At 40.9% G+C, this 27,452-nt stretch overlaps 2 protein-coding genes across 2 annotated transcripts in view; one reads left to right on the top strand and one right to left on the bottom strand.

The window, feature by feature from the left end:
- LOC113153951 lies at positions 1-12,487 on the top strand. The gene is made up of 14 exons (XM_026347873.1): positions 1-87; positions 322-411; positions 563-598; positions 1,814-2,018; positions 2,215-2,378; positions 2,891-3,095; positions 3,224-3,387; positions 9,291-9,495; positions 9,682-9,845; positions 9,935-10,010; positions 10,182-10,339; positions 10,421-11,602; positions 11,714-11,931; positions 12,039-12,487. Exons 2-14 carry the CDS (start codon positions 331-333, stop codon positions 12,106-12,108), a joined length of 2,928 nt encoding a protein of 975 aa, XP_026203658.1. The 5' UTR covers positions 1-87; positions 322-330; the 3' UTR covers positions 12,109-12,487.
- Positions 12,488-12,555: 68 nt separating this feature from the next.
- The window catches only part of LOC113153949 (low-density lipoprotein receptor-related protein 1-like), a 75,334-nt gene continuing 60,437 nt past the window's right edge, over positions 12,556-27,452 (bottom strand). The window contains exons 49-89 of the mRNA XM_026347872.1: positions 27,209-27,358; positions 26,831-26,953; positions 26,618-26,734; positions 26,203-26,331; positions 25,976-26,098; positions 25,738-25,878; positions 25,244-25,431; positions 24,966-25,149; positions 24,797-24,882; positions 24,576-24,695; positions 24,178-24,365; positions 23,738-23,943; positions 23,456-23,644; positions 23,202-23,350; positions 23,017-23,110; positions 22,790-22,906; positions 22,567-22,686; positions 21,845-21,967; positions 21,290-21,415; positions 21,065-21,181; positions 20,294-20,400; positions 20,065-20,197; positions 19,847-19,969; positions 19,635-19,757; positions 19,273-19,413; positions 19,045-19,182; positions 18,823-18,942; positions 18,446-18,711; positions 18,151-18,332; positions 17,892-17,998; positions 17,684-17,803; positions 17,355-17,531; positions 17,126-17,266; positions 16,867-17,040; positions 16,599-16,760; positions 16,261-16,444; positions 16,046-16,153; positions 15,850-15,923; positions 15,602-15,695; positions 14,511-14,655; positions 12,556-14,415 (exon numbers count right to left, since the gene is read on the bottom strand). Of these exons, the coding sequence (XP_026203657.1) occupies positions 14,275-14,415; positions 14,511-14,655; positions 15,602-15,695; positions 15,850-15,923; positions 16,046-16,153; positions 16,261-16,444; positions 16,599-16,760; positions 16,867-17,040; positions 17,126-17,266; positions 17,355-17,531; positions 17,684-17,803; positions 17,892-17,998; positions 18,151-18,332; positions 18,446-18,711; positions 18,823-18,942; positions 19,045-19,182; positions 19,273-19,413; positions 19,635-19,757; positions 19,847-19,969; positions 20,065-20,197; positions 20,294-20,400; positions 21,065-21,181; positions 21,290-21,415; positions 21,845-21,967; positions 22,567-22,686; positions 22,790-22,906; positions 23,017-23,110; positions 23,202-23,350; positions 23,456-23,644; positions 23,738-23,943; positions 24,178-24,365; positions 24,576-24,695; positions 24,797-24,882; positions 24,966-25,149; positions 25,244-25,431; positions 25,738-25,878; positions 25,976-26,098; positions 26,203-26,331; positions 26,618-26,734; positions 26,831-26,953; positions 27,209-27,358 (5,750 nt within the window). The 3' untranslated portion in view covers positions 12,556-14,274. The remainder of the gene's footprint in view (positions 14,416-14,510; positions 14,656-15,601; positions 15,696-15,849; positions 15,924-16,045; positions 16,154-16,260; positions 16,445-16,598; positions 16,761-16,866; positions 17,041-17,125; positions 17,267-17,354; positions 17,532-17,683; positions 17,804-17,891; positions 17,999-18,150; positions 18,333-18,445; positions 18,712-18,822; positions 18,943-19,044; positions 19,183-19,272; positions 19,414-19,634; positions 19,758-19,846; positions 19,970-20,064; positions 20,198-20,293; positions 20,401-21,064; positions 21,182-21,289; positions 21,416-21,844; positions 21,968-22,566; positions 22,687-22,789; positions 22,907-23,016; positions 23,111-23,201; positions 23,351-23,455; positions 23,645-23,737; positions 23,944-24,177; positions 24,366-24,575; positions 24,696-24,796; positions 24,883-24,965; positions 25,150-25,243; positions 25,432-25,737; positions 25,879-25,975; positions 26,099-26,202; positions 26,332-26,617; positions 26,735-26,830; positions 26,954-27,208; positions 27,359-27,452) is intronic.

The raw sequence follows: 27,452 nt of genomic DNA, 5'->3' as shown, positions 1-27,452 counted from the left end.
TGCTATAGTCCGTTGGCTGAACCTCAGAGGACACTTTCACTTTCATTTCTGAGGAAGAAGCTGCGTCCAAAGCCAAGTGAAGCTGCAGTAAGTGTTTTTCTGTCTTATTCACTCATTATTTGTGCTAAGTTCATGTTCACGGTGTCAAAATAGAGTTTGAGATGTAGTGTCAGATGTTGTGTTGTCAGAAAGAAGTGGAAACGCAGGTTGTGGTGTGGAGACCATCAGCCTGCTGCAACTGAAAGTAACATGTCTGAGTGTGGATTTATAGAAATACATAACAAAAAGAATAGAAATAATAATAAATTTGCATTTGTTTAGGTAGACATCATGTTTCAGACATTTGCGAACCTCTGGAACAGTCTGACAATGGACAACCCTGCCGAGGACACAGAGGAGGAAATGGACACTGTGAGTACAAACTAAACACTGGAGCTGTAAAGACAAGTTCTTGTATTGTGATTCTACTTTAATGTTAATATGTGAATCTGTTTGTTTGTTTTGTGAAGTCTAAACTTTCTTTCTAATCTAAATATCCGATTTCTCTTCTGCTCTCTTCTAGTCTGATTATCAACCATCTTCTTCTAGTTATACTCAGGTAGGTGTATTTACATGTTCAAAGACACAGATCACTTGAACCAGTCTGGTTAAGGATTTAAAACTGATGGAAACTGCTAATGGCAGTGGGACTGGTTTTCTAATAACACATAAGCTGCTGGTTCATGTTAGGGACTAAAATCAGGTGGATAGAAAACTAATGTAGTGAAGTGTATGTGAAAGTGAAAGAACCTGCACAACGTTCTGGAGTAATTTTGGACGACTCCTCTTCACAAAACTGTTTCAGTGTAGCAATATTCTTGGGATGTGTGGTGTGAATGGCTCTCTTAAGGTCATGCCACACTATTTCAATCGGGTTGAGGTCAGGACTCTGACTGGGCCACTCCAGAAGGTGTATTTTGTTCTGGTGAAGCTATTCTATTGTTGAATTACTTGTAAGCTTTGGATCATTGTCCTGTTGCATCACCCATCCTCTGTGGAGCTTCGGTTGGCGGACAGATGGTCTTACGCTCTCCTGCAAAATGTCTTGATAAACTCTGGAATCCATTTTTCCATCAATGACAAAAATCCGTCCAGGCCCTGAGGTAGCAAAGCAGCCTCAAACCATGATGCTCCCTCCGCCATGTTTTACAGTGGGGATGAGGTTTTGATGTTGGTGTGCTGTGCCTTTTTTTCTCCACACATAGTGTTGTGTATTTTTTCCAACAACAACTCAATTTTGGTTTCATCTGTCCACAGAATATTTTGCCAGTAGTGCTGTGGAACATCCGGGTGCTCTTGTGCAACCTTCAAACATGCTGTAATATTGTGTATATTAACAACAATGGCTTCCTCCGTGGTGTCCTCCCATGTACTCCATTCTTGTTTGATGTTTTCCTTATTGTAGATGTGTCAACAAAAATGTTAGCATGTGCCAGAGATTTCTGTAAGTCTTTAGCTGAGGGAGAGTAGCAACAGTGCTGAACTTTCTCCATTTGTAGACAGCCTGTCTTACCGTGGACACGTGAACATCAAGGCTTTTGGAGATACTTTTGTAACCCTTTCCAGCTTCATGCAAGTCAACAATTCTTGATCGTAGGTCTTCTGAGAGTTCTTTTCTGAGCGGCATGGTTCACATCAGGCAGTGCTTCTTGAAACCAGTAAACCCAAAACTGGTGTGTGTTTTTAAAGGGCAGGAAAGCCAAGTTCAGTTCAATTGTAATTTCAAAACCAGATCTTTCCATGTGAATAACCCAAACAAGTTTGTTTGTTTCAGGCCTCAGGGAGTTCATCACAGGAAGAAGAAACTCTAGTTACTCTCTCAGTGAAGTGGTCAGCATCTCATCGATCACAGAAATTAAAATTCCAACTAGAGCAGATTCTTCAGACATGGTTCAACAGAAGGAAACCTGACACAGACTGTTCAGTTGTCAAGACATTAGGAGATGAGAGTTTTTTGATAAAGATCAAACCTGCTCCAGGTGCAGTAGAACTATGTTTTATACTTAACTGTTACAATTACATCTCAACCAACCATCTAATCACCTACAAATATATTCTGTATAATAACTATAATTAAAAAAAGAATACAATTCATTTTCGCCAATGTTTTGTTTATGTATTATTCTTTTTATTTGTTTGGCCATTTGAATTTTTCTTTCTTTTTCTCTTTTTAAGCCATGAAGGATCTTCAGGAACTGAATGGACAAACACTGACCCACAAAGATGGCAAAACAGTCATAATAATGTCCATTAGCCTGACACCACCACAGCTGGAGACCCAAATACCAGCGCCTGCATTAAAGAACCTTCCTCCTTCATCCTTATCACAGCCACAGGATGTATGTACTTTATAATAAATCAGTAGGATCAAATTCTATGAAAATAGCTTTTTACTAAATGAAAACATTATCTTTGTGAAACCAGTCTGTGTAACCATGAGTAAATTTTTACTGTCTTCACAAAAATACCAGTAACAAACCAAAAATAACCAGGCTATGTCAGTTGTGCCATGTGAATCAAAATTTAATATTGAAAAATACCCCTGTGTTCTGTACTGATAGATGCTCTTTAGTTGGTGCTTATATTCATTTAGCTTGTTCTGTTGAATATTTGAAATAATTGTTATTTGCACTGTTAATAAGTAGCTGACATTACATAACTTCTACGTGTTCATAAAATATATGTTTCATATATAATTTTTAGCATTTTTAAAAGTTAAACCAGGTTCAGTTCAATTGTAATTATATTTCAAACAGAAAATAACTTTTAAAACCAGATCTTTCCATGTGAATAACCCAAACGAGTTTGTGCTTCTCTGGTTGTTAATAAAGTTATATGAATGATTTTTCAGGCTTCAGGGAGTTCATCACAGGAAGAAGAACCTCTAATTACTCTCTCAGTGAAGTGGTCAGCATCTCATCGACCACAGAAATTAAAATTCCAACTAGAGCTGCTTCTTCAGACATGGTTCAACAGAAGGAAACCTGACACAGACTGTTCAGTTGTCAAGACATTAAGAGATGAGAGTTTTGTGATAAAGATCAGACCTGCTCCAGGTGCAGTAGAACTATGTTTTATACTTAACTGTTACAATTACATCTCAACTAACCATCTAATCACCTACAAATATATGCTGTATAATATCTATAATTAAAAAATTTGATTCGATTTTTCTCTCTTTAAGCACTGAAGGATCTTCAGGAACTGAATGGACAAACACTGACCCACAAAGACATCAAGACAGTCACAATAATGTCCATTTCCCTGACACCACCACAGCTGGAGACACAAACACCAGAGCCTGCATTGAAGAACCTTCCTCCTTCAGCCTTATCACAGCCACAGGATGTATGTACTTTATAATAAATCAGTAGAATCAAATTCTACAAAAATTGCTTTTAACTAAATGAAAACATCTTTTATTCAGCAGCAAATGCGTCACCTGGGACAAAATGGTTTCAGCAGTGCAGAGGCAGTTTCACAGCTGGAACCACTTCTGCAAAGAGGAAATCAAAAATATAGAGAAAAAGAATGTTAAAATCATGGCAGAGGTGATGATGACGTTTGAACCAGACCAGAAAAATGGAGACCCACAAAAAGCTTTGTCGAAGTTCACAGACCTTGCACAGAAATGCATTGGAGAAACCAACGGCTCAACCGTTCCTTTTAAGTCTGGAGATCCAGACGCATGGAGCGACACACTCAGAGTCATCCAGAGAAGTGAGAACAAAGTTTTGGTTACTCTGACTTCTGAAGAAATTACCATATGTGGGAGTTTAAGGTTTCAGAATCAGAGATAAGTGATGACAAAGTCATTGTCAGGGCTTCCTACAGGGGATTTAGAGGAAACGTGTCAATGGAGAGCCATACTGTCAGAGCTCTTCTCCTGTTCATACTTTTAATTACAATGGAAACCATAACAATGAAAAATAAACGTTAATATCAGACACCGTATGAAAAGAAGAGTAACTTATCAAATTTATAGAAGTGTATGATCCTTTTTCAATAATGGACAATAAAACGAAATGGAAAAACAATAAAAGACATTGCTATCAGCATATAACTGTCTGTTGGGTTTTCACAATACACATCATCAAGTATTCACCTCAGTATCAGGAGACTTAGAACTTATTTAATGTAGGTTTTAGTATAGTCGTCATCTTCAAGGTTCTCATCCTCGTCAATTATCTGTTGGTACTTAGCATTAATGCAATGGAGACTAGAAGAGAAGAGTTAGACTGCTCCATCTCCAAAACTATTTCTCAGACAAGGAGGTGAAAGGATCGTCTACCTCAAAATTTGTCACCAGCTGGGTGAAGGACTCCATGGCCAGAGATCAGACAGGACAGGACGGAATAGTCAATCTTTATTTATAGCAACAGAACAATCGTAAATCAATGGACACAACAGTCACTAGAAGGAGATGACGTAGGGCGAGTATGGTGGTCTGGAAACCGGACGTGACGTCACGACCAAGATGGCCGACCAACAGAGAGCACATGGACAAAATGGACAATGGAGAAGGTTCAGGAGTGCAACAAGAGTATAAGCACCATGAGAATACAGTCCAGCTTCAGTTCCTAAAGAAATCCAATGTCTAAACCAGGTGTGGGAACAGTCTGAGGTTATGAAGAAAGGCAGTCCACACAAATAATTCACAAAGCTAAACTCAGAGGCGAGGGAAATCCAGGTCATACACAGTTAGGCAGTTCGGAGATAAGTCCGGCAGGCAAAATCCAAAACAGAAAAGGGGTCCAAACTGTCAGAGAGGGGGAAAAGAACAACGAAGGACAAAACAGAACAGAGAAAACACTCACTGAACCAAAGGGGTAGTCAATTAGGTGACCGCATGTGAACAGACTGGGAAGATGAAACAGGAAGTTGCCAAAATAAGAGCATGGGGGAAAATAAAGGCAGCAACAAGGCTGGAATCATGACAAAGCTTCCAGGTTGTTCTTCAGACAGTGCAGTCAGATCTTATAAGGCTTAAGTGGTGCTGCCGTCTTTTGTGAGGTTTGAATGTACAGTATGAAACACTCTACAGACACCTCCATTTTCTGTTAACAACATTTCCAATACCTTTTGTTTCTGTTAACAACATTAATGATTGTTGGGGCCAATTGCTTTGCTGTTCCTTTGAACCCATCACTTGTAAAACTCAACAATCACTGGTGATTGGTAAAATAAATAGTTTATCCAGTCTAATCTTTTAATTTTAACCTACCACATAAGGAATTATTCAAATCTGGCACCAGTTTGGTTTGTAACCTTATATATATAAGGAACACCTCCAGGGACCTTTATAACAGTTCATCTGACCTTTTTACTGTTTGGTTTACAAATCACAAGGAATTACAGGGGAGATCTTCTGAGGTGATGTTAATGGTTTCATTATAAGACACTGTTTTGAAACATCTTCACATCTTGTTTAAACCAGTACTCTTGTTCAGTCTTGGGAGAATTATCTTGCTTATTTTTTATTAATTTAACCAAAATATCTAAATTTTGTGTTTTCAAGCTAGTTCAACTTAAAGTTAGGTTTTATTGACAGAACTTATAACCATTGACTGCTGCCTACACAGCATGTAATCACCCATATGAGGATGGGTTCCCTGTTGAGTCTGGTTCCTCTCAAGGTTTCTTCCTGTTGCCTTCTCAGGGAGTTTTTCCTTGCCACTGTCGCCCTCGGCTTGCTCATCAGGGACAATCACATTATTATGACTCATACACATACACTGTTCATGTACTGTTCTTTGGTTGTGTAAAGCTGCTTTGTGACAATGTCAATTGTAAAAAGCGCTCTACAAATAAAATTGAATTGAATTGAATTGAATTAGTTTTTCTCACTTTAGGTTTGTAACTTAAAATGATGTCATTAATAAATAAATGTGTGAATGAGTTTACTCAGCTCGATAAATTGAGTTGATAAAATACAAAACTAATTAGAATTTTAGTGGATTTCTCAGCATGCATTTGTCAATTTAATGCACTCAAAAGGCTGTTCTGCTTGAGTATTTAAAGAAAATAGTTATTGTTGAACTTTCCATGTGTCTTTAATACACATATATATATATTAGATCACAGTTGTTTACTTTCACATATACATTTAAGGACCATGATAGAGGTGGGTGTTAAATTCAATCCCCACCACAGTACACTTATAGTTTTTAAAAACACATGGTTTAGCTAAACATGACTGCCATGTATTAATTATTGTATATTTTGTCCCAAGCAGAAGCCAGCACATTATGTTAGATGCAGTACTATGGTCGTTCTACTCAGTTTGATGAGTTTCTTTAGGGTAACTGAGAAATTTGTAGATGTTAACAAAACTAGGAGCAATTTAAATATTAGACCAAACTGACTGGTATCAATGCAACAGATCGTCCAAATAAAATTAAATCTTTAAGTCAGAGCAACTGCCTAACTTGTTCAATGAACTAATAAATCTAAATCAACCAAACCAAAAACATTAGTTTACACAGCAAACTATACTTAGTCAAGACAGCCTTTAGGTGTCTCAGAAGAACAACATTACATTTCTTGACTTAATCTAAAAAAAAAAAAAAAATCAAAGCAGCCTATGAAGTTGAGACAACAATTTACATTTCACAGTGTGTGGACACTATTACTCCGATCAAGTCTAACGGGAGATTTTTCTTCCTTCGCTTCACGTTACAAGGACTATTAACATAGATATAATCTTATAATATTTATTGACAGGGCATCTTTTCTCTCACCTACATCAAATAAACCTTTTAACTACATAACCATATACACTATCTTTTTAACTGTTGACACGCAGTTACATTATTGAGCATACATATGTATTTTGGGTGGCTATGGTTTACCAGTTTCCTCCCCTTGTCTCAAAAGAAAACTCCCACATCAGTGGTTTTAATAAAGATACATGGGGCACTTAAATATTTCAATAAAATCATTCTTCTTCTATATTAAGGCCCTTGCAGCCTGTGACCTCTTATCCTAAAAAACAGTTACAGGTATCCCCAGCCTGGAGCTGTATACCTCCAGAATAATGCCCAATGTTTTTCCTGCTTGTTATTGTTTTTGTTGCCTGCTGTTCTTTTCTCTCTCCTCTTTCCACTCAGCGGTCGAGGCAGATGGCCGACCACCATGAGCCTGATTCTACTGGTTTCTTCCTCTAAAGGGAGTTTTCCTCTCCACTGTTGCCTAAAGCTTGCTCAAATGGGATTGTTGGGTTTTCTATATCATTTTTTATACAATTATATTATATTATAAGGTCTTAAACCTTACACTGTAAAGTGCCTTGTGATGACTTCTGCTGTGTTTTGGCAATGTACAAATAAAATTGAATTAAATTGAATTGAATTGTAAGTGTTAATTCTTCAGAAATATTATGCATGAGTATGCTGAGTTTCAGGTATCCTGACCCCTATCTGAGCAGAGTCAGAAAGCAGCTGAAGCCTAAAGGCATAAGGTTGATTAAGTCTAGACTGTTTTTGGAGAACTGTGGTCACAACTCTAACTTAAAAATAACTTTAGTTTAATTTAGTGAAAACTAAACATTTTTATTATCTTTCTAGAAGAAGGCCTGAGCCAACATGTATCATTGTGTAATGTAAAGCTTGACCAATATCTACAGGCTTGAATGCATTGAGCTGCTGCCATGTGATTATATAATATTTGTGCCATCATTCAGTCTTTTATTTATTTGACAACCAAGATGCAGCATTGACAACACTGAAGCTCTCACAGAAAAGGAAGCAAGAGGAGAAGGCAGAAAAGAAAACTCTCCAATATGCATGAATATATTAGTTAGTAGTTTTTTATGATTGTCTGGAACAGACAGAAGAAAATAATGAACTATTTGAGAGCACAGTGAGTTGATAATGTGCAGGATGGTGAAACGCAGCAGCTGCGCCAGTCGACGGGGGGGTGGAGCCTGTGACGTCACTGCAGCACTTTCACTTTCATTTCTGAGGAAGAAGCTGCGTCCAAATCTAAGAAAAGCTGCAGTAAGTGTTTTTCTTATTCACTCGTTATTCGTGCTAAGTTCATGTTCACGGCGTCGAAATAGAGTTTGAGATGTAGTGTCAGATGTTGTGTTGTCAGAAAGAAGTGGAAACGCAGGTTGTGGTGTGGAGACCATCAGCCTGCTGCAACCGAAAGTAACATGTCTGAGTGTGGATTTATAGAAATACATAACAAAAAGAATAGAAATAATAATAAATAATCGTTTGTTTAAGCAGACTTCATGTTTCAGATATTTGCGAAGCTGTGGAACAGTTTGACAATGTCCAACCCTGTCGAGGACATGGAGGAGGAAATGGACACTGTGAGTAGATTGATATGAACCAAGTCTACAAACTAATGTAAACACTGGAGCTGTAAAGACAAGTTCTTGTATTGTGATTCTACTTTAATGTTAATATGTGAATCTGTTTGTTTGTGTTGTGAAGTCTAAACTTTCTTTCTAATCTAAATATCCCATTTCTCTTCTGCTCTCTTGTAGTCTGATTATCAACCATCTTCTTCCAGTTATACTCAGGTAGGTGTATTTACATGTTCAAAGACACAAATCACTGATTTTAAAACTGGTGGAAACTGCTCATAGCAGTGTGAATGTTTTTCTTATAACACAGAAGCTGCTGGCTCATGTTAGGGACTAAAATCAGGTGGATAGAAAACTAGTGTCGTGAAGTGTATGTGAAAGTGAAAGAATCCAAATGAAGGCTCAAGATCAACACTGACCTCTGCTCGTCTACTAATGAACTCTGATGTTATTCCTCTTTTCCTCTCTCAGCTCTTCTGGTATACAAACAAGCAAATGTTGATTTTTTTTCAACACAACACAGGCTATTTAAATATGTTTGTAGCAGTGATGTCACATAATAAGACCAAAATTAAAACGTGAAACAGAATTTTGGATTTGTGCAACCATGAGTAAATATTTACTGTCTTCATATGTGTAGTCCGAGAGATAGATGACCTTTAGTTGGTGCTTATATTCATTTAGCTTGTTCTGTTGAATATTTGAAATAATTGTTATTTGCACTGTTAATAAGTAGCTGACATTAAATAACTTCTACGTGTTCATAAAATATGTATTTCATATATATTTTTAGCATTTTTTAAATTTAAGCCAGGTTCAGTTCAATTGTAATTTATTTGAAACTGAAAATCATTTTCAAAACCAGATTTTTCCATCTGAATAACCCAGACGAGTTTGTGCTTTTGTTGTTAATAAAGTTGTATCAATGATTTTTCAGGCCTCAGGGAGTTCATCACAGGAAGAAGAAACTCTAGTTACTCTATCAGTGAAGTGGTCAGAATCTCTTCAACCTCAGAAATTAAGAGTTAAACTAGAGCTGCTTCTTCAGACATGGTTCAGCAGAAGGAAACCTGCCAGGGACTGTTCAGTTGTCAAGACATTAGGAGATGAGAGTTTTGTGATAAAGATCAAACCTGCTCCAGGTGCAGTAAAACTATGTTTTATACTTAACTGTTACATTTACATCTCAACTAGCCATCTAATCACCTACACATATATGCTGTATAATAACTATAATAAAAATAGAACACAATTAATTTTGCCCAATGTTTTATTTTTATTTTGATTTGTTTGGCCATTTGATTTTTCTATCTTTGTCTTTTTTTAAGCCCTGAAGGATCTTCAGGAACTGAATGGACAAACACTGACCCACAAAGACATCGAAAGAGTCACAATAAGGTCCATTAGCCTGACACCACCACAGCTGGAGACACAAATACCAGCGCCTGCTTTAAAGAACATTCCTCCTTCATCCTTATCACAGCCACAGGATGTATGTACTTTATTATAAATCAGTAGGATCAAATTCTATGAAAATTGCTTTTTACTAAATGAAAACATTATCTTTTATATTTTATTCAGCAGCAAATGCGTCAGCTGGGACAAAATGGATTCAGCAGTGCAGCAGCAGCAGTTTCCACAGCTAGAGAAGAGACATGTACTTTTCCTGTCCTAGTTACATCTCAAACAACCATCTAATTTCCTATTAATTTATACTGTATACTATTAACAAAGATGAATTCCATTTTAGCCTGTGTTTTGTATTTATATGTTATGTATATTTGTTGGGAAGTTGTTTTTTTAAGTTTAGGTTTGTTTTCTTTTTAAGCCACAAAGGAGCTTCAGGAACTGAACAGACAAACCAGCAATGATTGGAAACCAGTCACAGTAATGTCTATGAGTGCATCACAACCACAGCAGAAGACACACATACCAGAGGGTGCTTTATTGACCCTTGCACCTTCATCCATGTCAGAACAACAAGATGTATGTACATCTGTGTTTATAATAAATCAGTAGAATTGTATATATAAAATTAACTAAATTAATACAGTATCTCACATACAGGTGCTAATGAATGTGGTGGAACAAAGCACTGCAGCAGCAGCAGTATCCACAGCTGGAGAGGAGACATGTACTTGTCCTGTCCCAGTTGGTCATTTCTGGTATATGAACAACATCTACAAAGAGGAAATCAAAAATATAGAGAAAAAGAATGGAGTTAAAATCATGGCAGAGGTGATGCTGACATTTGAACCAGACCAGAAAAATGGAGACCCACAAAAAGCTCTCTCTGAGTTCACAGACCTTGCACAGAAATGCATTGGAGAAACCAACGGCTCAACCGTTCCTCTTAAGTTTGTAGATCCAGACGCATGGAGCGACACACTCAGAGTCATTCAGAGAAGTGAGAATAAAGTTTTGGTTACTCTGACTTCTGAAGAAATGACCATATGTGGGCCAAGCCAACGCCAAGAAGCCATTTGTCAGTCCATAAATGCAACACAGAAATTCAAAAACACCAACAACTCTGCTGGTGAGACTTCGTTTGGATCTCAGGACACATCACCTAAGATAAGCATGAACATCAACGACCCTCTCGCCCGTGCAGGACTGGGAATTGAAAAGAGCCTCTGGAACCTGATAACTGACTCCTTCAGTGAGAACATAGATATGATCAAACGTAAGTTTGGTGTGGAGTTCAAGGTTTCAGAATCAGCTAGTGATGGCAAAGTCAGTGTCAGGGCTTCCTACAGGGGATTAGGAGGAAACGAGTCGATGGAGAGCCATGCTGTCAGAGCTCTTCTCCGTCTATGTCAGAAGGTCATAACGTCACCGATGAACTTTGTCCAACCCCCAGGTGCCAGTGGGGTCAGTCTGTCACCAGCAAATTGGAGGAGCGATGACCAGTCAGAGGGGGCCTCCAGTGGACAGTCAGGTTACAGCAAGCGTAGCAGTGAAACCCTCACAGGAGAAGACAATAAAGACGACAAGTGCCCTATATGCATAGATACATTTACTAATAAGAAACGTCTCAAGTGTAAACATGAATTTTGTGATGAATGCCTGAAACAAGCAGAGAAAAGCTTGGGACCCATCTGTCCAGTCTGCAAAGATGTCTTTGGTGTTGTAGAGGGAGACCAGCCAGATGGAAAAATGTCAGTCAGGACAGAATACTTTTCCCTCCCTGGATACTCATACTGCCAAACTATAGTCATCACCTATGATATACCAAGTGGAAGGCAGACGGTAAATTTCTTTTTGTGAATACTTGAAGAGTTTTTGCCAATTGTGTGTTCAGGTGTTTTGTGCTAATTTCTTCACTGACTGTCAATTCTGTCTATCATTCTTTTATTGCAGGAAAAACATCCAAAACCAGGACAACCCTATCATGGTATTAGCAGATCAGCATATCTTCCAGACAACAAAGAAGGCAGAGAAGTACTGCAACTGCTGAGAAAAGCATTTGACCAGAAGCTTATTTTCACTGTTGGGACGTCCAGAACAACAGGGCTGGAGAACCAGGTGACCTGGAATGACATTCACCACAAGACATCAACTTCTGGAGGACCACAGGGGTACAGTAGCCAAATACCTTTTTCTTTAATGTATATTTTTGATATTGGTAATTCTGCTGAAATGTTTTATATTCTTTATTATTTATTTACATATTCTGTTTCCACAGTTTTGGGTATCCTGATCCCGACTACCTGAGCAGAGTCAGAGAGGAGCTGAAGGCTAAAGGCATCAAGTGAAGATTAAAACTGGTTTTGGTGGGTTGTAGTCACAACTGTAACTTAAACTATGGAAAGAAATTCCAACTGAAACTCAAGTCAAAATATACAATTATAAATAACATTGCGTTGTGTGCAGTTTTGTCTCTCATACCTTTTAATTTTATCTATTAGGGCTATTTTGAGGTGCAACACTGTAAGAGTTTATTGTATAGTCAAATATACTTCCTTTATTCAGATCATTTTCTGTGATGGATTTCCTCAGTTTTTAATTAATTAACATTTAACATTTTAGAATTAACAGTATAATTTTGTTTGAATACGTACATTTAATTGTCTACAGTGTGAAAGATCAGATTCACTGTTTGCCTAATAAATGATTTAACCATCCCACTGCAAACAGACTCTTGAGTGTATTTTTCACTGTATCAGCACAGATTGTCAACAAAACACAATATGCGTTGGCTTGTTTTCTGTACAGTTTTTAAATTTTATTTATAACAATATGTTATTTAGTTTGTAAAGTACTCCAAAATTAAACATTATTCTCTTTCCAGAAGAAAGTCTGAGCCACCATGCATCTTCGTGTACTATAAAAGCTATGTGTCATTCAAAAACAAGGACTAATCAAAAAAAAAAAAAACAATTCAAGGCATGTATGATTTTGCAAAAATGTTCTTTAGGTAAAATGATTGTACTTCTCTCAATTAAAGACAAAACATATACAACAGCATAAAATAACACTTGCTGACGGCTAAGCAAAATAAAAACTTGTTATCGTAGTTACGTTAAAGATCGGTGTTACTTTTCACATGCATTAAAATATGGCTGACACATTTCTGACAGAAGCAGCATTTTAGGACAGAGGCTGAGCGTAAGGACGTGTCAGAGCGACCAGAATGGTAGCGTTAGCAGCAGCAGGGCACAGAGAAGAGAAAGAGATCCGAAAGAGCTCATTAGAAATGGAAATGCTAAGGACCAAATGAACATAATGCACTTAAGACTGAGTCGTTACAAAACTGTGAATGTACACACTTTGATCCTCTAAAGTTCAATCTACTCACAATTCCAGTTATCTGCATTTAACAAAAGAAGTGACTGCAGAGACAAAAGACAAGCGAGAAATCTGTCTTTTTCCATCCCAGTGGAACCAGTTAACTGCAGCCCCCCTCCCCCCACTTTCCTTTTGGAGGAAGACTCTTTTAACAAACAGCTAAATGGTGCAGAAATGCCCTCCCATTATCAGCCAGATGTAGCCTGGGCAGGTACAAGCAACAGTCCTCCATAAAAACATTCATCCTTACCATCTCTTTACATGCGTTATCTCCACCCACCATGCTGCCTGGAATGTTTAACCCGTGACCAACTTCCTCGTTCTGCAACTCCATAATTACACACCAAAACATGTTTCACTCTCTCACATCAACACATGAGCTCCACCTGTCATACAATGTGATAAAAACAAACGTACCTGCTTTACAGCTTACGGTATAAAGCCTACAGTATACGCTATACCGTAAAACATGATATTCTGTGCAAGGAAGACAACACAATCATGTAACATTGTTCTCTGAGGAAAGAAAATGATGTGTTAATACTGTAGTTGCCATCCGGTACTGACATTTTACATGTGCTATACACAAACTGTGCTATCACAAATCTGCCTCACACAAATCTCACGAGGAATCCAGCAAGACAACATATGTACGTACCGATTTAGAAAACTTTGAGTTTTGCCTTTCCCGCTCAAAGTCAACACAAACAACAAACAGTTGGCACTGGTGAAATGGAACAATGTTTTTTTCTTTTCTATACAATTCATACAAAAATAAAAAATTAAAATTGCTCCAATGATAGCATCTTTTCTTGTGATTTTCTTGTTTCCATTCCATTTTGCACAGAGGTAGTGGCTATTTAGGTAAAGGGTAAGGGACAACGTGTAAATTAAAAATCTCTCATAGAAAATGTCATTTTTGACCAGAGGAATCTCAAAAGAACAAAATATAATACTGCAATCACATACAAAAGTAGTCCTTCATTTTTGTACATTTTATACAGTGTTCACACTTTTTTTTTATCAATTTTCTCTCACACTTTTTTTTTAAATCAATTTCTTAAGATTTGTTTTTCTTTAAAAGGCAAGAAGGGGGTGTGTTTGGAATAGCGTGATCCAGGCCGATGGACAGTCTATGCCAGTGGGTCCACAAGCGGCTCCTCATCTCCACGTGATAGCAACTCTTTCTTCTCATCTGTGCTGGCCAGTGAGTTGCGGCTGTTGTGAGCTCCCATGTACAGAGTGGCGTATACGGGGTTTGTGAAGTTGGTGGGCTGGAGGGGATACAAAATTACCATTCATTAGATTAGATTAGATTATTTTTTTATTCTTTTTTATACAGTATAGCATGTCTGTTATTTTTCGCTACCTTGTCTGGATCCAATGTGAAGTCTGCGTCTAGCAGCTCCCCGGCGTCGTCATCAGGCTCGCCCTCGTAGATCTTGTAGGCAGGGTTTCCAATCTCAACATTCATGGCCCCATTGGTCATCCTTTGGTGCTGGAAGCCCTTGGCCCTACACAAAATATTTAGGACATGATTACACCTTCATGCCTTATTCGAGGTTGTACAGTAAGAGCCAAAACAGTACAAGCAGGGGCACAGTCACACTACAACAGGAGGGAAGAGACATTGCATGACTCTAATCACCATCCAGGCTGAGGGAACAATGCCACAGCACAGGCATCTACACAAACCCAGCATTCGTGTAGCCCAGGACAGATCCAGATACAGCTGACCTGGACAAGGCACTGTTAATATCCAAGCTATGCTTTCAGATCAAAATAACCCAATAATAGATGTTTTAAAATATTCAATGAAAGTACTGCTTATATTGCCTGCCTCTACTATAACTATACATTTTTCAAATCAGGTTTTCCAACCTGAGCTTGTAAGAATGCTGTTGTACTGTCCATGTCTCACTATGAGAGACACTACCACAGAACAAACCACAGCACAGTACAGTACAATATGACACAATATGATGGACAGGAGTATGAGAGATCTAGAGCACCTGCTATAAACAGATCTATTAAATGCTTATTTTGAATAGATCTGCCCTGGAGCTGCTCTGAGGACGGCAGTTCATCGATAAGAAGAGGTACTGTCGGAGCAGGATGAGTTACAGTTCCCACGAACACCAGAGAAAATGGCGCAACATTCACAACACAACCAAACACTGTACAGCAAAAAAAGACTCATGAGCGAAGTAAAGATAGAGAAAGAGAGAGCATCGGTGTGCAGAACTGAATGAGGTTATGGAGAGAAAAGTTTAACCCTGGCAACCGTTACCGCAAGCGCCTGGAGCCGGTTTTGCCGGGCCGGCTAGACCTGAGGAGCAGAAAAGATGTGTTTACAGAGAGGAGCGGAAAAGTGCAGATGGAAGAAAGGAAAGAGGGAATAAAAAGGCAAAAAGTGGTCTTCACTGTCTCCTGTTGTGAAGGGGTTCGAGTGTTACTTACCCTCTCATCCTCCTCCTATACCAGACCACTGCTCCTCCAGTGAGCACAACCAGCAGCAACAGCAGCAGCACAGGAATCACTATGGATGCTGTGCCTACACACACACACACACACACACACACACACACACACACACACACACACACACACACAAATGTAAAAATCTTTAACAAAGTCGTCTTCATCATAGCAGCATAAAGGAACTTCTATCTTCCACTAATTTCATAGTGGAAGCTTGAGAAACTTACGTCCACTTGATCCTGGGGAACCGCCACCGTTTTCCACAGACTCACAGCGGTGCCCCACCCAGCCAGCTGTACATCTACACACACACACACACACAAAAGAAGAGAGAACTGAGACATAACTTTGTAAGCGATGCCACAGTGAAGATAGTGAGACTGAATTGATAACAATTATTCATTAGGAGGCTCTGCTCTTCACCTGCACTCTGGAAGGCGCGTTATGGGGTTTATAGAGCACTGGCCATTTGCACAGTACTCATTTGTATCACATGTATAACAGCTGGGCTGGATTCTGCCATTTGTGCATCTATGGAAAAGAGTACAAGTCGTGAGTAACAACAAGACTGGTGAGACAGCTGGGCGTGTGATTAAGTATTGTTTGTGTCCATATAAATAAATATATTCTCTGTTTACCGGCAGGTGAAGTTCTCTGTAACTGAAAAACTGTCGCTGGGGATACACTCGCCGTCACGACAGTAGTGACACTTGTCTATTTCACATGTTTTGCCAGTGTACTGGGGCAGACAGCGGCATAGTTGGGAGCCATTTTCACTCTGTAGACATGTACCTTTGTTCTGACAGTGGCCCTCACAGCTTTCTGTTGGCACACACACACATAAAAATGTAAGTGTGACACTGTGGGATTCTGATTGTTAGCCAAACACATCACATCAATACAATACAATTCCTTTATTTCAAATGATCATTAGAAGTAAAAGAACATTTGTCAACCACATAATGAAAACACTCACTATACTGGCACTGGTCGCCCAGGAAATCAGCTGGGCAGCGGCATGTTGGCTGGTTTCCAGTGCTTACTGTACAGTTGCCGCCATTCTTGCAGTAATCCCTACAAGTGTGCAGGTTACAGTTCGGCCCTGTGAAGCCTGGCAAGCATCTGCAGGTAGGAGTGCCTGTGGAAGAACAGATACAAAAATATAAAATACTATAATCTACTGTGGTTGTAAAAAAAAAAGATGCACAAAGTCCCCAAATCAGCCTCTAATGTCTGAGCGTTACCTGTAGGTGAAGGTGTGCATGTGCCTCCGTTCTTGCAGTAGTCCCTGCACTGGTCAATCTCACATCGATCTCCTCCATAATTAGGCTGGCAGCGACACTTGGGCTGCTTGTGGGCATTCAGGAAACAGCTGCCACCATTGAGACACTGAACCAGGCACGGGCCGCTTGGAGGAGCTGTAGATAATAAAGCATTTCAGTCAAGCAAAATAATTCATATGCCAGTGTGGGAGGGTGTATTTGTGTCTGCGTGTAAACTCACAGATGGGAGACAAAGTGGGAGTGGGCAACTCCACACATGTGCCATTGTCCAGCGTGCGTCCATTGGGACAAGTACAGACCGGTCCACTGGGGCTCAGCAGACACAGCCATTCGCATTTCTTCCTGTCACAGGGATTAGTCACTGACAAAAACAGAGCAAGAACCACCATTAAAAATAATCCTCCTTGTTTTGGTGAGTATTATGGCGTTTGAGAAATGTTTCTACTCACTCTCTGGTTGTTTGTAGCGGTGGTACAAAACTATATCTGTGGCGTGGTTCATTCCAGTTGTCACATTCTCAATGGGACCTTTGCCAAATTTATTCACTCGGAAGACATAGTTATTGATGTAGGTGACACCGTAGACATAGTCCTCAAACACGTCAATGCTGAAGGGTTGATGGAGTTCTGTGCAGAAATAGAGAATACATGTTATGGATGTTTCTCTAGGAATATACAGTCCATGCTCAAATACACAGTCTTGATTTTTCCACCAAATAAAAAAAAAAAAGTAAAAGAGAAATGCAGTCGTTCTTAATTAGCAACAATTAATACTCAACTGTTCTTAATGCTGTTTACAGCCACAACTGCATCACTGCCATTCAGCCTCACACTGCAGATCAAGGACAGCTTTGCATCAGCCCAGTACAGACGCTCGTTGAAGTAGTCCACTGCCAAACCTACACAAACAGAGAGCAGTGATGATTGAAATACTGAAGGAGCACTGAACAGATTATGGGTAAGTACTCGGGTAAGACTGTGTTTTACCAGTTGGCCACTGGATGTTTTCTTCCACCAGTGTTTCTCTCATCGTTCCGTCCATTGCAGCTGTTTCGATCTTGGGGTGGTTCCCCCAATCTGCCCAGTACATTTTCCTAATCATGACAATGTTAAAGCTGCATTAACCACTGATGTCATCACAAACAAATCTCTGTTATCACAATCAATTTGAGATCATTTGTGAATTTCTAAAAGAAGCTTCTTTGTCCTATTTAACTGAATTCCCAGTCCCCAAAGCCCTACTCACCCTCTCTGGGGGTCAACCACAATGGCGTAAGGTTCATCAATCATGCCAGAGATGAGAGTTTTGCGGTGGCGTCCTCCACTTATCTGGGCCACTTCAATGACGTCTCTACCAGAGTCAGTCCAGTACAAGTTCCCTGCTACCCAGTCCACAGCAATGCCACGTGGCATCTTCAAATCGGGGATCTGAACAGAGACCCAGGACAGCAGTAAGAACATCCGAAATCAGTCTTCCATTTAATGTCTTGTTTGTATATGCCATCATATGTATATACAAAAGAAAACATATACACACTTACCTCCAGGTTGGTGACCCTGGTGTCACTCTGGCGCCGATTACGGTTGCTATTGGGAGACGAGGAGGTAGAAGGCAAATCATAGGAAGAAATGCGCCCTGTGTGCCAGTTTGTCCAGTAAATGCGGTTTGTCTTGACATGCAGGTCCATGGCATCAATGCGCACGTTGGCATCACCCTGGAAGATCTGCTCATAGCGCCAGTTTGGGATTGAAGGGTCTAAGCTGCGGATCTCATTGTCATCAGCGATGTAGAGCACTTGTCTTTGAGCTGGACAGGAAATGATGTCAGCCAGTCAGATAATTGTAGTGGAGAGAACAGATAAGGAAAATACAGTGTATGCATGTATACAGATAGCTCGGTTGTGGTGGAAGTACTCACTATCAGCCTTGCAGGTATCATTGATTCTGGTGAAGTACTTATGGCAGCTGCACTTGTAGGAACCCTTCGTGTTGTTGCAGATGTGGGAGCACATCCCAAACTGCTTACACTCGTTCTTATCTGTCAAACATCCCAAGGTTACACATAGTTTTAAGTCTACAAGTTGTAGCCATAACATCAGTGAAGCTACTGAAAAGAGAGGCAGCATGGAGAAAGCTGTACCTTCACATCTGTTACGTCCTTTGGGCTGGAAGCCAGGTTTGCAGGAGCAGAAAGAGTCAGTGCCATTCACCACACAGTGAGCTTCATCACCATCTCCACACACTGTCCTGTTACTGCGACAGTCATTCAGCCCTGTGTCTAAGGGCAAAGAAATAGGGAGCATGTATTCACACTGATAACAACACTGTCATAATGACATTAAGTACTATATACTGTCACATAACGCACCTTTCTTATTGCAGTTGATCTCATCAGAACCGTAGTCCTCACAGTCGTTGAAATAGTTGCAAACCAGGTCAGAGCTAATGCAGCGGCCAGTGGAGCACTGGAACTCCTCCTTTTGACACGTTGGCATGAGAGGAGGCACTTCTGAGGTAATACACAGAGTGTCACTGTGTCATTATTATCCCAATTATCATGTGCAATTACTGCAATACATGCAACTGCAACTGAGATAACATGTGGTCCTCTATTGTTGTCACTTCACAAAAGCTACTAAGACAATTTTCTTGCTCAATGTCTCTATTCATTCTATGCCTAGTGTCTTTATAAGTATTATTCTTTCTTGAACTAGTTCAAAAATCACTCACTGCAGTTCAGTTCATCACTCTTGTCTCCACAGTTGTTGACTCCATCACAGCGTTTTGATACCGGCAGGCACACACGGTCGTTAAGACAGCGGAACTGCCTCGTGGGCGGACACTGGAATTTGACTACAGGACAGAAGAGATGCAGTTTTTACATGAAGTTTTAAAATGGTCTTCAGTAATATTGTCAATACATTAAATGCAGAGATTCTTACCACACTCATCTGGGTTCTCATCAGAGTTGTCTCCACAGTCGTCCTCACCGTCACACTTCCAGCCCAGGGGTTTACAAAGTGTGTTATTGCACTGGAACTCATCCAGGGGGCAGTGTCTCCCCACTAAAATGCAATGGGGAAAAAGAACGAAACTGATGATTAATGTCTTCAGCTGCTATAGGATGGTGTGTGTGTGTGTGTAAGTGTGTGTCCCTTACCACCGCTATCACATTTCTCCTCATCACTGCCATCCATACAGTCAGCATCAGCATCACAGCGCCAGCGGATGGGGATGCAATGGCCATTGTTGCACTGGAATTGATCACTGTCACACTTCACGTCACAACCATTCTGGACCAAAACACAATTAGTTTTGTTAGTACCCTTAGTATTGTATGTCAAATTTCAAAGCACAATGTTAATCAGGAAGGAAATGTTTAGGGATACCTCATCTGAACCATCAGCACAGTCATGGTCCCCGTCACACTTCCAGCGCCCAGCAATGCAACGGCCATTTGTGCAAGCGAACTCACTCTCTGAACACTGCCGGGGCACTGAGGACAGACAGAACAGGCATTAACAGGGTGACAGAAGATAATCAAAAAGGAAAAGAGAGTAGAGCAACAAGAGCTGTAAGGAAAGGAAAAGAGAAACAACACTAGGTGCTCTGTTGTGATCTGGACATTCAAATAATAAAGTAAGGTTCATAATTCATATCACAAGGTTAACTCATTGGGCACAGTGGTGGGGATGGAACAACATACTGTACTGTATATGGTGGAGGAGCTAGAGGGCTAGTGGGATTGAAAAGGGAGGGATAAAGCTTAGAACAAAAGACAAGCTGAGGGTACACAAAGCACCTGGCAGCTGAGGTTGTGAATGGTTGATCTGAAGACACCTACCTCTGGCTCACAGCAACAGGCCAGTGTGAAATGCAAAACAGACATGAGATGATGTGAGATGTGCAAATGGCCACAGAACTACTCAATGCAAAACGCAATCAACCATGCATGCATTTGAATAAGTATAACCCACATACACATAGTGAAAGGTGATATATGGCTTACCACTATAGCCTGCTGCATCTGAACAATGTGCGTACAGTAGAGCTCATAATACGGAATAAATCAGTGAATTCATAAAGACAGTGAGCTGTAGTTGTGGCTGCGTGACCAAGCAGTGTCCATCCACAAAATAAGAACAACAAAAGAAACCTACCACACTTGTCTTCATCCGAGTTATCACCACAGTCATTGTCATAGTCACACTGCCAGCGGCCAGGCACACAGCGGTTGTTCTTACAGCGGAACTGGTATGGCTCACATGTCCGCTCGTCTGAGCAACATACAGACATAGTAAGTACAGTTCTATTTTCCATCAGATATCTTCCCTATCACTAACTCTGCTTCCTTTTTATTCTTCCTTATCACACTCCATTCTTACCGCACTCTTCCTTGGGTTCATCTGAAGCGTCTCCACAGTCATCCTCTCCGTCACACTTCCAGCGCGCCGGGATGCAGCGCCCTGAGTCCTTACAGCGGAACTCATCCACGCCACACATCATTTGAGCTGCGGCACAGAGGATTTAATGGATTAGACATTTATCACTAGACATGACAATGCAGGGATATTTAATCACTTTCTCCAACAGAATAAGAAGATGATAAATAGGGAATAGTCACAATTATTGTAGAAAAAACTCCTCCTGTGTTCTGATCAGACTCAATAATGACCCTCTGAATAACAATGACTTGAAAATCAATGCTCTGTACTTGTTGTGGCTGTATCATTTTGACTGTCCTTATTAAACTCCCAACGCTGGTGCAACATTTTCTAGATTTAGTATATCCTGTATATACTACTGACATCCAAAGCTTCCCATTAATCTAATCAGTTCTGTACTTAGGTTTTATTAGAACGTCATATTTAAGATGTAAAGGGGAATTATTTCTTTGGTGGAGGTGTTATTTGGTGCAGGAATAATAAGTTGTATCTTACTGCAGTTGGCAGGCTCATCAGATCCATCCACGCAGTCATTGTCCCTGTCGCACACCCACACCCGTGGAATACAGCGCTTGGTGATGGCACACTGGAACTGGTTGGGGGCACATGTCACTTCCGCTATACAAGAGACACAAAGCTTAGACCACTTAACTTAACACGAAGTAAAGTGTTTCTAAACTAATACATTTTTACAAATGAGGACGATTACGATGCTAAAGTCCTGCCACAGGCACCGTGAGACCGCAAAGTTCATTGCATAATAACACGGTGATTGTGCCGTTCTTACAGCCTTGCAGTTAAACACGCTGAAATGTAAATTCTGACCCTCAGAATGGCACACAGTTTATAGCTTATGTAATATCACACTGTGGAGGATGAATGCGCTCAGCAAATGTCATGGTGATTATATTATGCAACATCATTTAGCCTAAGGGCGTTGCCAAACAAAAGGTCAAACGGATAGCGACCCTCCTGGGGAGTGTGGTAGTGTTCAGCAATTTTCTATTTGCTCATTAGATGATAAATTAAAACTCTGGACTAAGGCATACAACATGGGAAAGGTCATGGGGTCACTACAGTCATTAATGTTCAACCTCTGGGGACAAATGTTAGTCTGACTAAACAGAAGACATACATATATTTGTTTCTTGACCAAAGAGTTGGACGAACTGCTAATCACAGGAAAAAGCTGCTAAACAAAAGATGGTCTAACTTACGACAGTCTTTCTCATCCTCTCCCTCTCCACAGTTGTCCTGTCCATTGCAACGGAAGATGCCAGGGATGCAGCGACTGGGGTGACTACATTTAAACTGACTGGGCAGACACACATGGATGTCTGGAAACAGTAGGATACCAAATAATAAGTAACAGGGACTATGGGTAATTATATGTGCAAGTAAGAAGAAGGATTTCAAATATGTGTAAGGACGTGTGTGTACCGCAATTGGCTTCGTCAGAGTTGTCTTGGCAGTCATTGTCTCCATCACAGATGTATGCTGGGTTAGTGCAGATACCGGTGCCACACTGGAACTGTCCAGGCCTACATTTAAACTCAGCTGCAGCGAGAGGACAAAGCACATTCTTAACCTGAACAAGCACAATAACGTAATACAACACTGAATCACGAGTAAATAACGGTCCTAGCCGGTCAGCGTCTATCACTCACGGCAGTCTGCTGGTTCGTCTGAGCGGTCCCCGCAGTCATCTTCGGTGTCACACTTCCACCAAAATGGAATGCATTTGTCATTTTTGCACACAAACTGGAAAGAACAGAAAAGATCACGGCTTTTCAAATTAGCACTGTGTTAATACAGGTGTATGTGATAAAAGTTAAATCCTGAGATGTCACACCTGACTTGCTGTGCAGTTGGACAAGCACTGTTTGCCATCAGCTGCTAGATAAAAGTTAGTGGGGCATGCACACTTGTAGCCCCCTCCAGGTGAGAGAAGACACAGGTTGCTGCAGCCTCCGTTGTTGATCTGACATGGGTGGCCGGCCACTAAATAACAAGGAAAATGTACACAGAGCAAAACAGGAGCCGATCAGACAAGGACCAGAACATACATGAAGATACACGTGGTTGTGGATAACAGTCAGGTCTTACCTTCAGGTTGGCGGTAAGGGTGGTAAATGTGGATGTCCATTGGTCTGTGTAAGGTGCTGATCAGCATAGTCTTGTTGATTCCCAAGGTCTTATGAGCTCTGTTGATGGACTTTGTTTCCCAGTCTGTCCAGTAGATGTACTCCTCAAACAAGGTCATAGCAAAGATGTGGGGGATATCCTGAGCAAGAACTACAGTGGCACAGGTACAAAGACAAATAAGTCAGTGGCAACAACTAGAAGAGTACACAAACACACTCCACTGTGTCTATGTGTGCGTGTTACCTGTGTGTCTGCTGGATCCATCCAGGCTGGCAAATGCAATGTAGTCCTCCCGAGCATCAGCCCAGTAGATGCGGTCATTAACGAAGTCCAGAGTCAGACCATTGGGCCAGGTTATCTTATCCTCCACGATGACACTTCTGTTGGTGCCATCCATCCCGATCCTCCCAATGTGAGGGTTGTCACCCCAGTCTGACCAGTATAAGTACCTGTCAGAGATAAGCTGTATTAGTGTGGTTCCAGAAGTCATGTGGTTAAATGAAAGAATAACAGTGGAAATAAAAATCGAATACATATTCAATGTAAGTAACTGTCAACTACCATATGTAGGCAGTTCAACTTAAAAGACACATACACACACTGACCATCAAAACAGAATAAAACAAACTTTCTCTGCTGAGAAGAATCTTTGCTCAGTGCTGCTTTTTGTCGCTCTGACTCACCCATAGCGTACGTCCACAGCCACAGCACGTGGCTCCCTCAGGCCACTGTTGACCAGAACGGTCCGGTACGCTCCATTCAGCTTTGACACCTCGATAGTGTCTCGTCCCTTATCACACCAGTACAGATTGCCTCCCACCCAGTCGACTGCCAAACCATCTGGATTGCTGAGTGATGTGCGATGAAGGACCTAACAAAATGAGCATGCAGTGTACAGTTCCTGTATTTGTGCCTCAAAATGAAGGATTTAATTGCTTTTGCCTGGGTCTTCACTGCACATGCGAGCAAACAAATGAAGTTTAATTAATCATTTTAAATGCAGGCTTTATGTTGACAAGGATAGCCAGTCAGGCATTTCCTCATATCCTATCTTCCCTAGACAAGAGGCTACTACACTGACCTGGACGTCGCTGCCGTTGATGTGCATGCGCCGTATCATGCTGCCCTGGGTGGTCACATCTGTCCAATAAATCATCTGCTCGCGGTAGTCAAAGTCCAGAGCCACAGCATTGTTCAAGCCCTGTCAAAGCACAGGAGCTCTATTAGTCTGGTCCAGAGATAAACCCCTGCAGGAGGGCTTGCAAGGTGTCACAAAGGACATTCTGTATCTGCAGGACTCACCTGTTTGAGCAGTGTGTAGTTGGAGCCATCCAAGTTGAGCTTCCTCAGGTAGTAGCGGTTTGCAAAGATCAGGAAAGGCTCCTCATCTGTAGGCATGGAGGCTTCATAAGTGGGTGGATTTACCTTTAACACTCGCCTGAACGTTTTTTAAATCTGTCATGTTTCTTACCAGAGGTGGATTTGCATATGGTGGGGTTTTCAGGGCTCAGCTGGAAACCCTCCACACACAGACAGTGGAAGCTGCCATGTGTGTTGATGCAGCGTTGTGTGCAGGGATAGGTTGTCGTACACTCATCTATGTCAACACAAGTCTTCCCATCATCTTTCAGACGGAAACCAGGATGGCATCTACACTGTGGGGAGGCAAAGTACGGAGCAGGTAAAGCAACAATGCACGCTGCTTATTTTACACATGCATGGAGGACTTACGCCGAGAATTTCACTTACCTTGAAGCCTATTTTCCAGTCCTCACAGAGCTGAGAGCAGCCACTCAGTTTGCTGTTCAAGCACTCATTGATAAAGCAGTTAAGCTCATCTGAGCCATCACCGCAGTCATCCTTGTGGTCGCAGAGCAATGTCTCATTGACACAATTTCCATTATTGCAGGCATATGCGGTATCATTGCATTTCTTCTCTGTTCCATAAAAAAAGAGGAAATTACATTAAACAAGTGCAGTAAAAATGTCAACCAATGTTGCCACTACTATTTCTGAGCCATAGGAATACATTTCAGTTTCCAGTTGTCCCAAACTTAATAACAAGTACTGGTTTCCTGGTCATTTATACATTGATGTATTTTATTGTATTGAATGTGTGTTCTGCACTTAGATTACACTGTCAGATGATATACTAATTTAATAAGATTGATGCAGATTCATACATACATATATATAATAAAAGTATGTAAAAAGTGACTCTGGAGTGGCTGTGTGAGTTTCACCTGGGCCGGTGCAGCGTGGGTTCTTGGGTGCTTCATCTGACTGGTCATGGCAGTCAAAGTCTCCATCACACTCCCATGAACTGTGGATGAGGCAGCGTCCATTAGCACAGCGGAACTCACTGGGTCGACAGGTTGGATATTCTGCAAATGAGAAACAGCACAACATTGAAAGAGAGTTGAGAACTGTTTATTATTAAATGTGACGGGGAGGTGGAGAGCGCTTCCACGATCCACTCACCACACTCTGGCGACTCATCGGAGCCATCGCTGCAGTCTTTGTCATGGTCACACACAAAATGTTTGGGGATGCACTGTCGGTTCTGGCACATGAACTCATTGCTGCTGCACGTATCGTTGAACACTGAGGTATAAACATATTTGGTGAGTGATAAGAGATGCAGTATAGATTTATGTGTTCCTTTTTATCTCAGGGTTCGACCACATCGTGACCCTGCCTGTACTCACCACAGCCAGCTTTGACGCTCTCGTCAGCTCCATCGGGACAATCTTTGTCTCCGTCACACTTCCAAAGTTGAGGGACACACATAAGCAATCCAGGGCACTGGAATGCCTCAGGACTGCAGGTTATGGTTTCTGTGATGGAAAGATGTTATCTAAAATAATTTTGCTGCTCTTGACTGTGAATGTATGATTAACAGAGCTGTGTTATTAGGGAATTACCAAAACCTAGTCTTTTAATGATGTGTAGTAATCACCCTTATAATTATCATGCAAACAGATTAAAGAAAGAGAAATGAGAAAATGTATAAATACTATTATATTTTCCCACAGAATCTGCTGTTGTAAAAAAGGTGTTTGGAGCTAAATATACTAGCGCTACATTTGAGTGTTGTATTCCAGGTTTGTGCCGAGCACTCACTGCACTTGCTGTCCTCATCGCTGCTGTCACCGCAGTCGTCAGCTCCGTCACACACCCAGCGGCTGGGAATACAGCGGTGGTTCCCACACTCAAATTGGGAGGCTGAGCAGAACTTATCTAGAGGGGCAGAAAGAATGAATGCAGTCGAGGATAACGGCACCGATAATGGTCTGCTGCAGTTCAGATTGTTTGGGTTCTCGTGTCTAAACTTACCACAGTTAGCCTCGTCTGCACCATTCTCACAGTCATTCTCCTTGTCACAAGTCCAGCTCATGGGGATACAACGTCCGCTAGGACAAGCAAAGAAGGTCGACGGACACTTCGCTTTCCCGCTTCCTGGTAGAGTGGCAGACAAGTGGTGAGTTGAAGAGTGAGGAGAAAAACTGAAAATTGAATTTATGCTGCCATGTTTTTCGAGGAAAATCTCCTCCCAGACAACAGTTTAATGGAAGAACCATCCATTGTTTTGTTTCTGTTGCATTTAGAGTAATCCTAATTGGACTTTAATCCATCTGTGAAGGTTTTTCCTTGAATACAGCATGTACAATGAGCTGTGAGAAAATATGTGGATTTCAGAGGTAGTTAAAATACCTGGGCAGTTTCTTTCATCTGAAAAGTCTCCACAGTCATTAGCTCCATCACACTGCCATGAAGGAGCAAAGCAGAGTGTGGTGAACTCGCACTTCTGAAATGTCACTCCCTTCACTCCCAGATGGAAGTAACTGGAACAGTCCGTGGCAGCTTAACAAAGAGAACAGTACTACTTTATACCACATCCCAAGAGATTTCTGTTTAACTCATTGTAGGTATTCTGGTCTATTCTGAGTGAACTGGG

The sequence above is a fragment of the Anabas testudineus genome, chromosome 5 (assembly GCF_900324465.2).
Source record: "Anabas testudineus chromosome 5, fAnaTes1.2, whole genome shotgun sequence".
In the NCBI taxonomy this organism is placed as follows: Eukaryota; Metazoa; Chordata; class Actinopteri; order Anabantiformes; family Anabantidae; genus Anabas; species Anabas testudineus.
The sequence above is the reverse complement of the archived record's forward strand: the minus strand, read 5'-3'. Positions and strand labels throughout refer to the sequence as shown.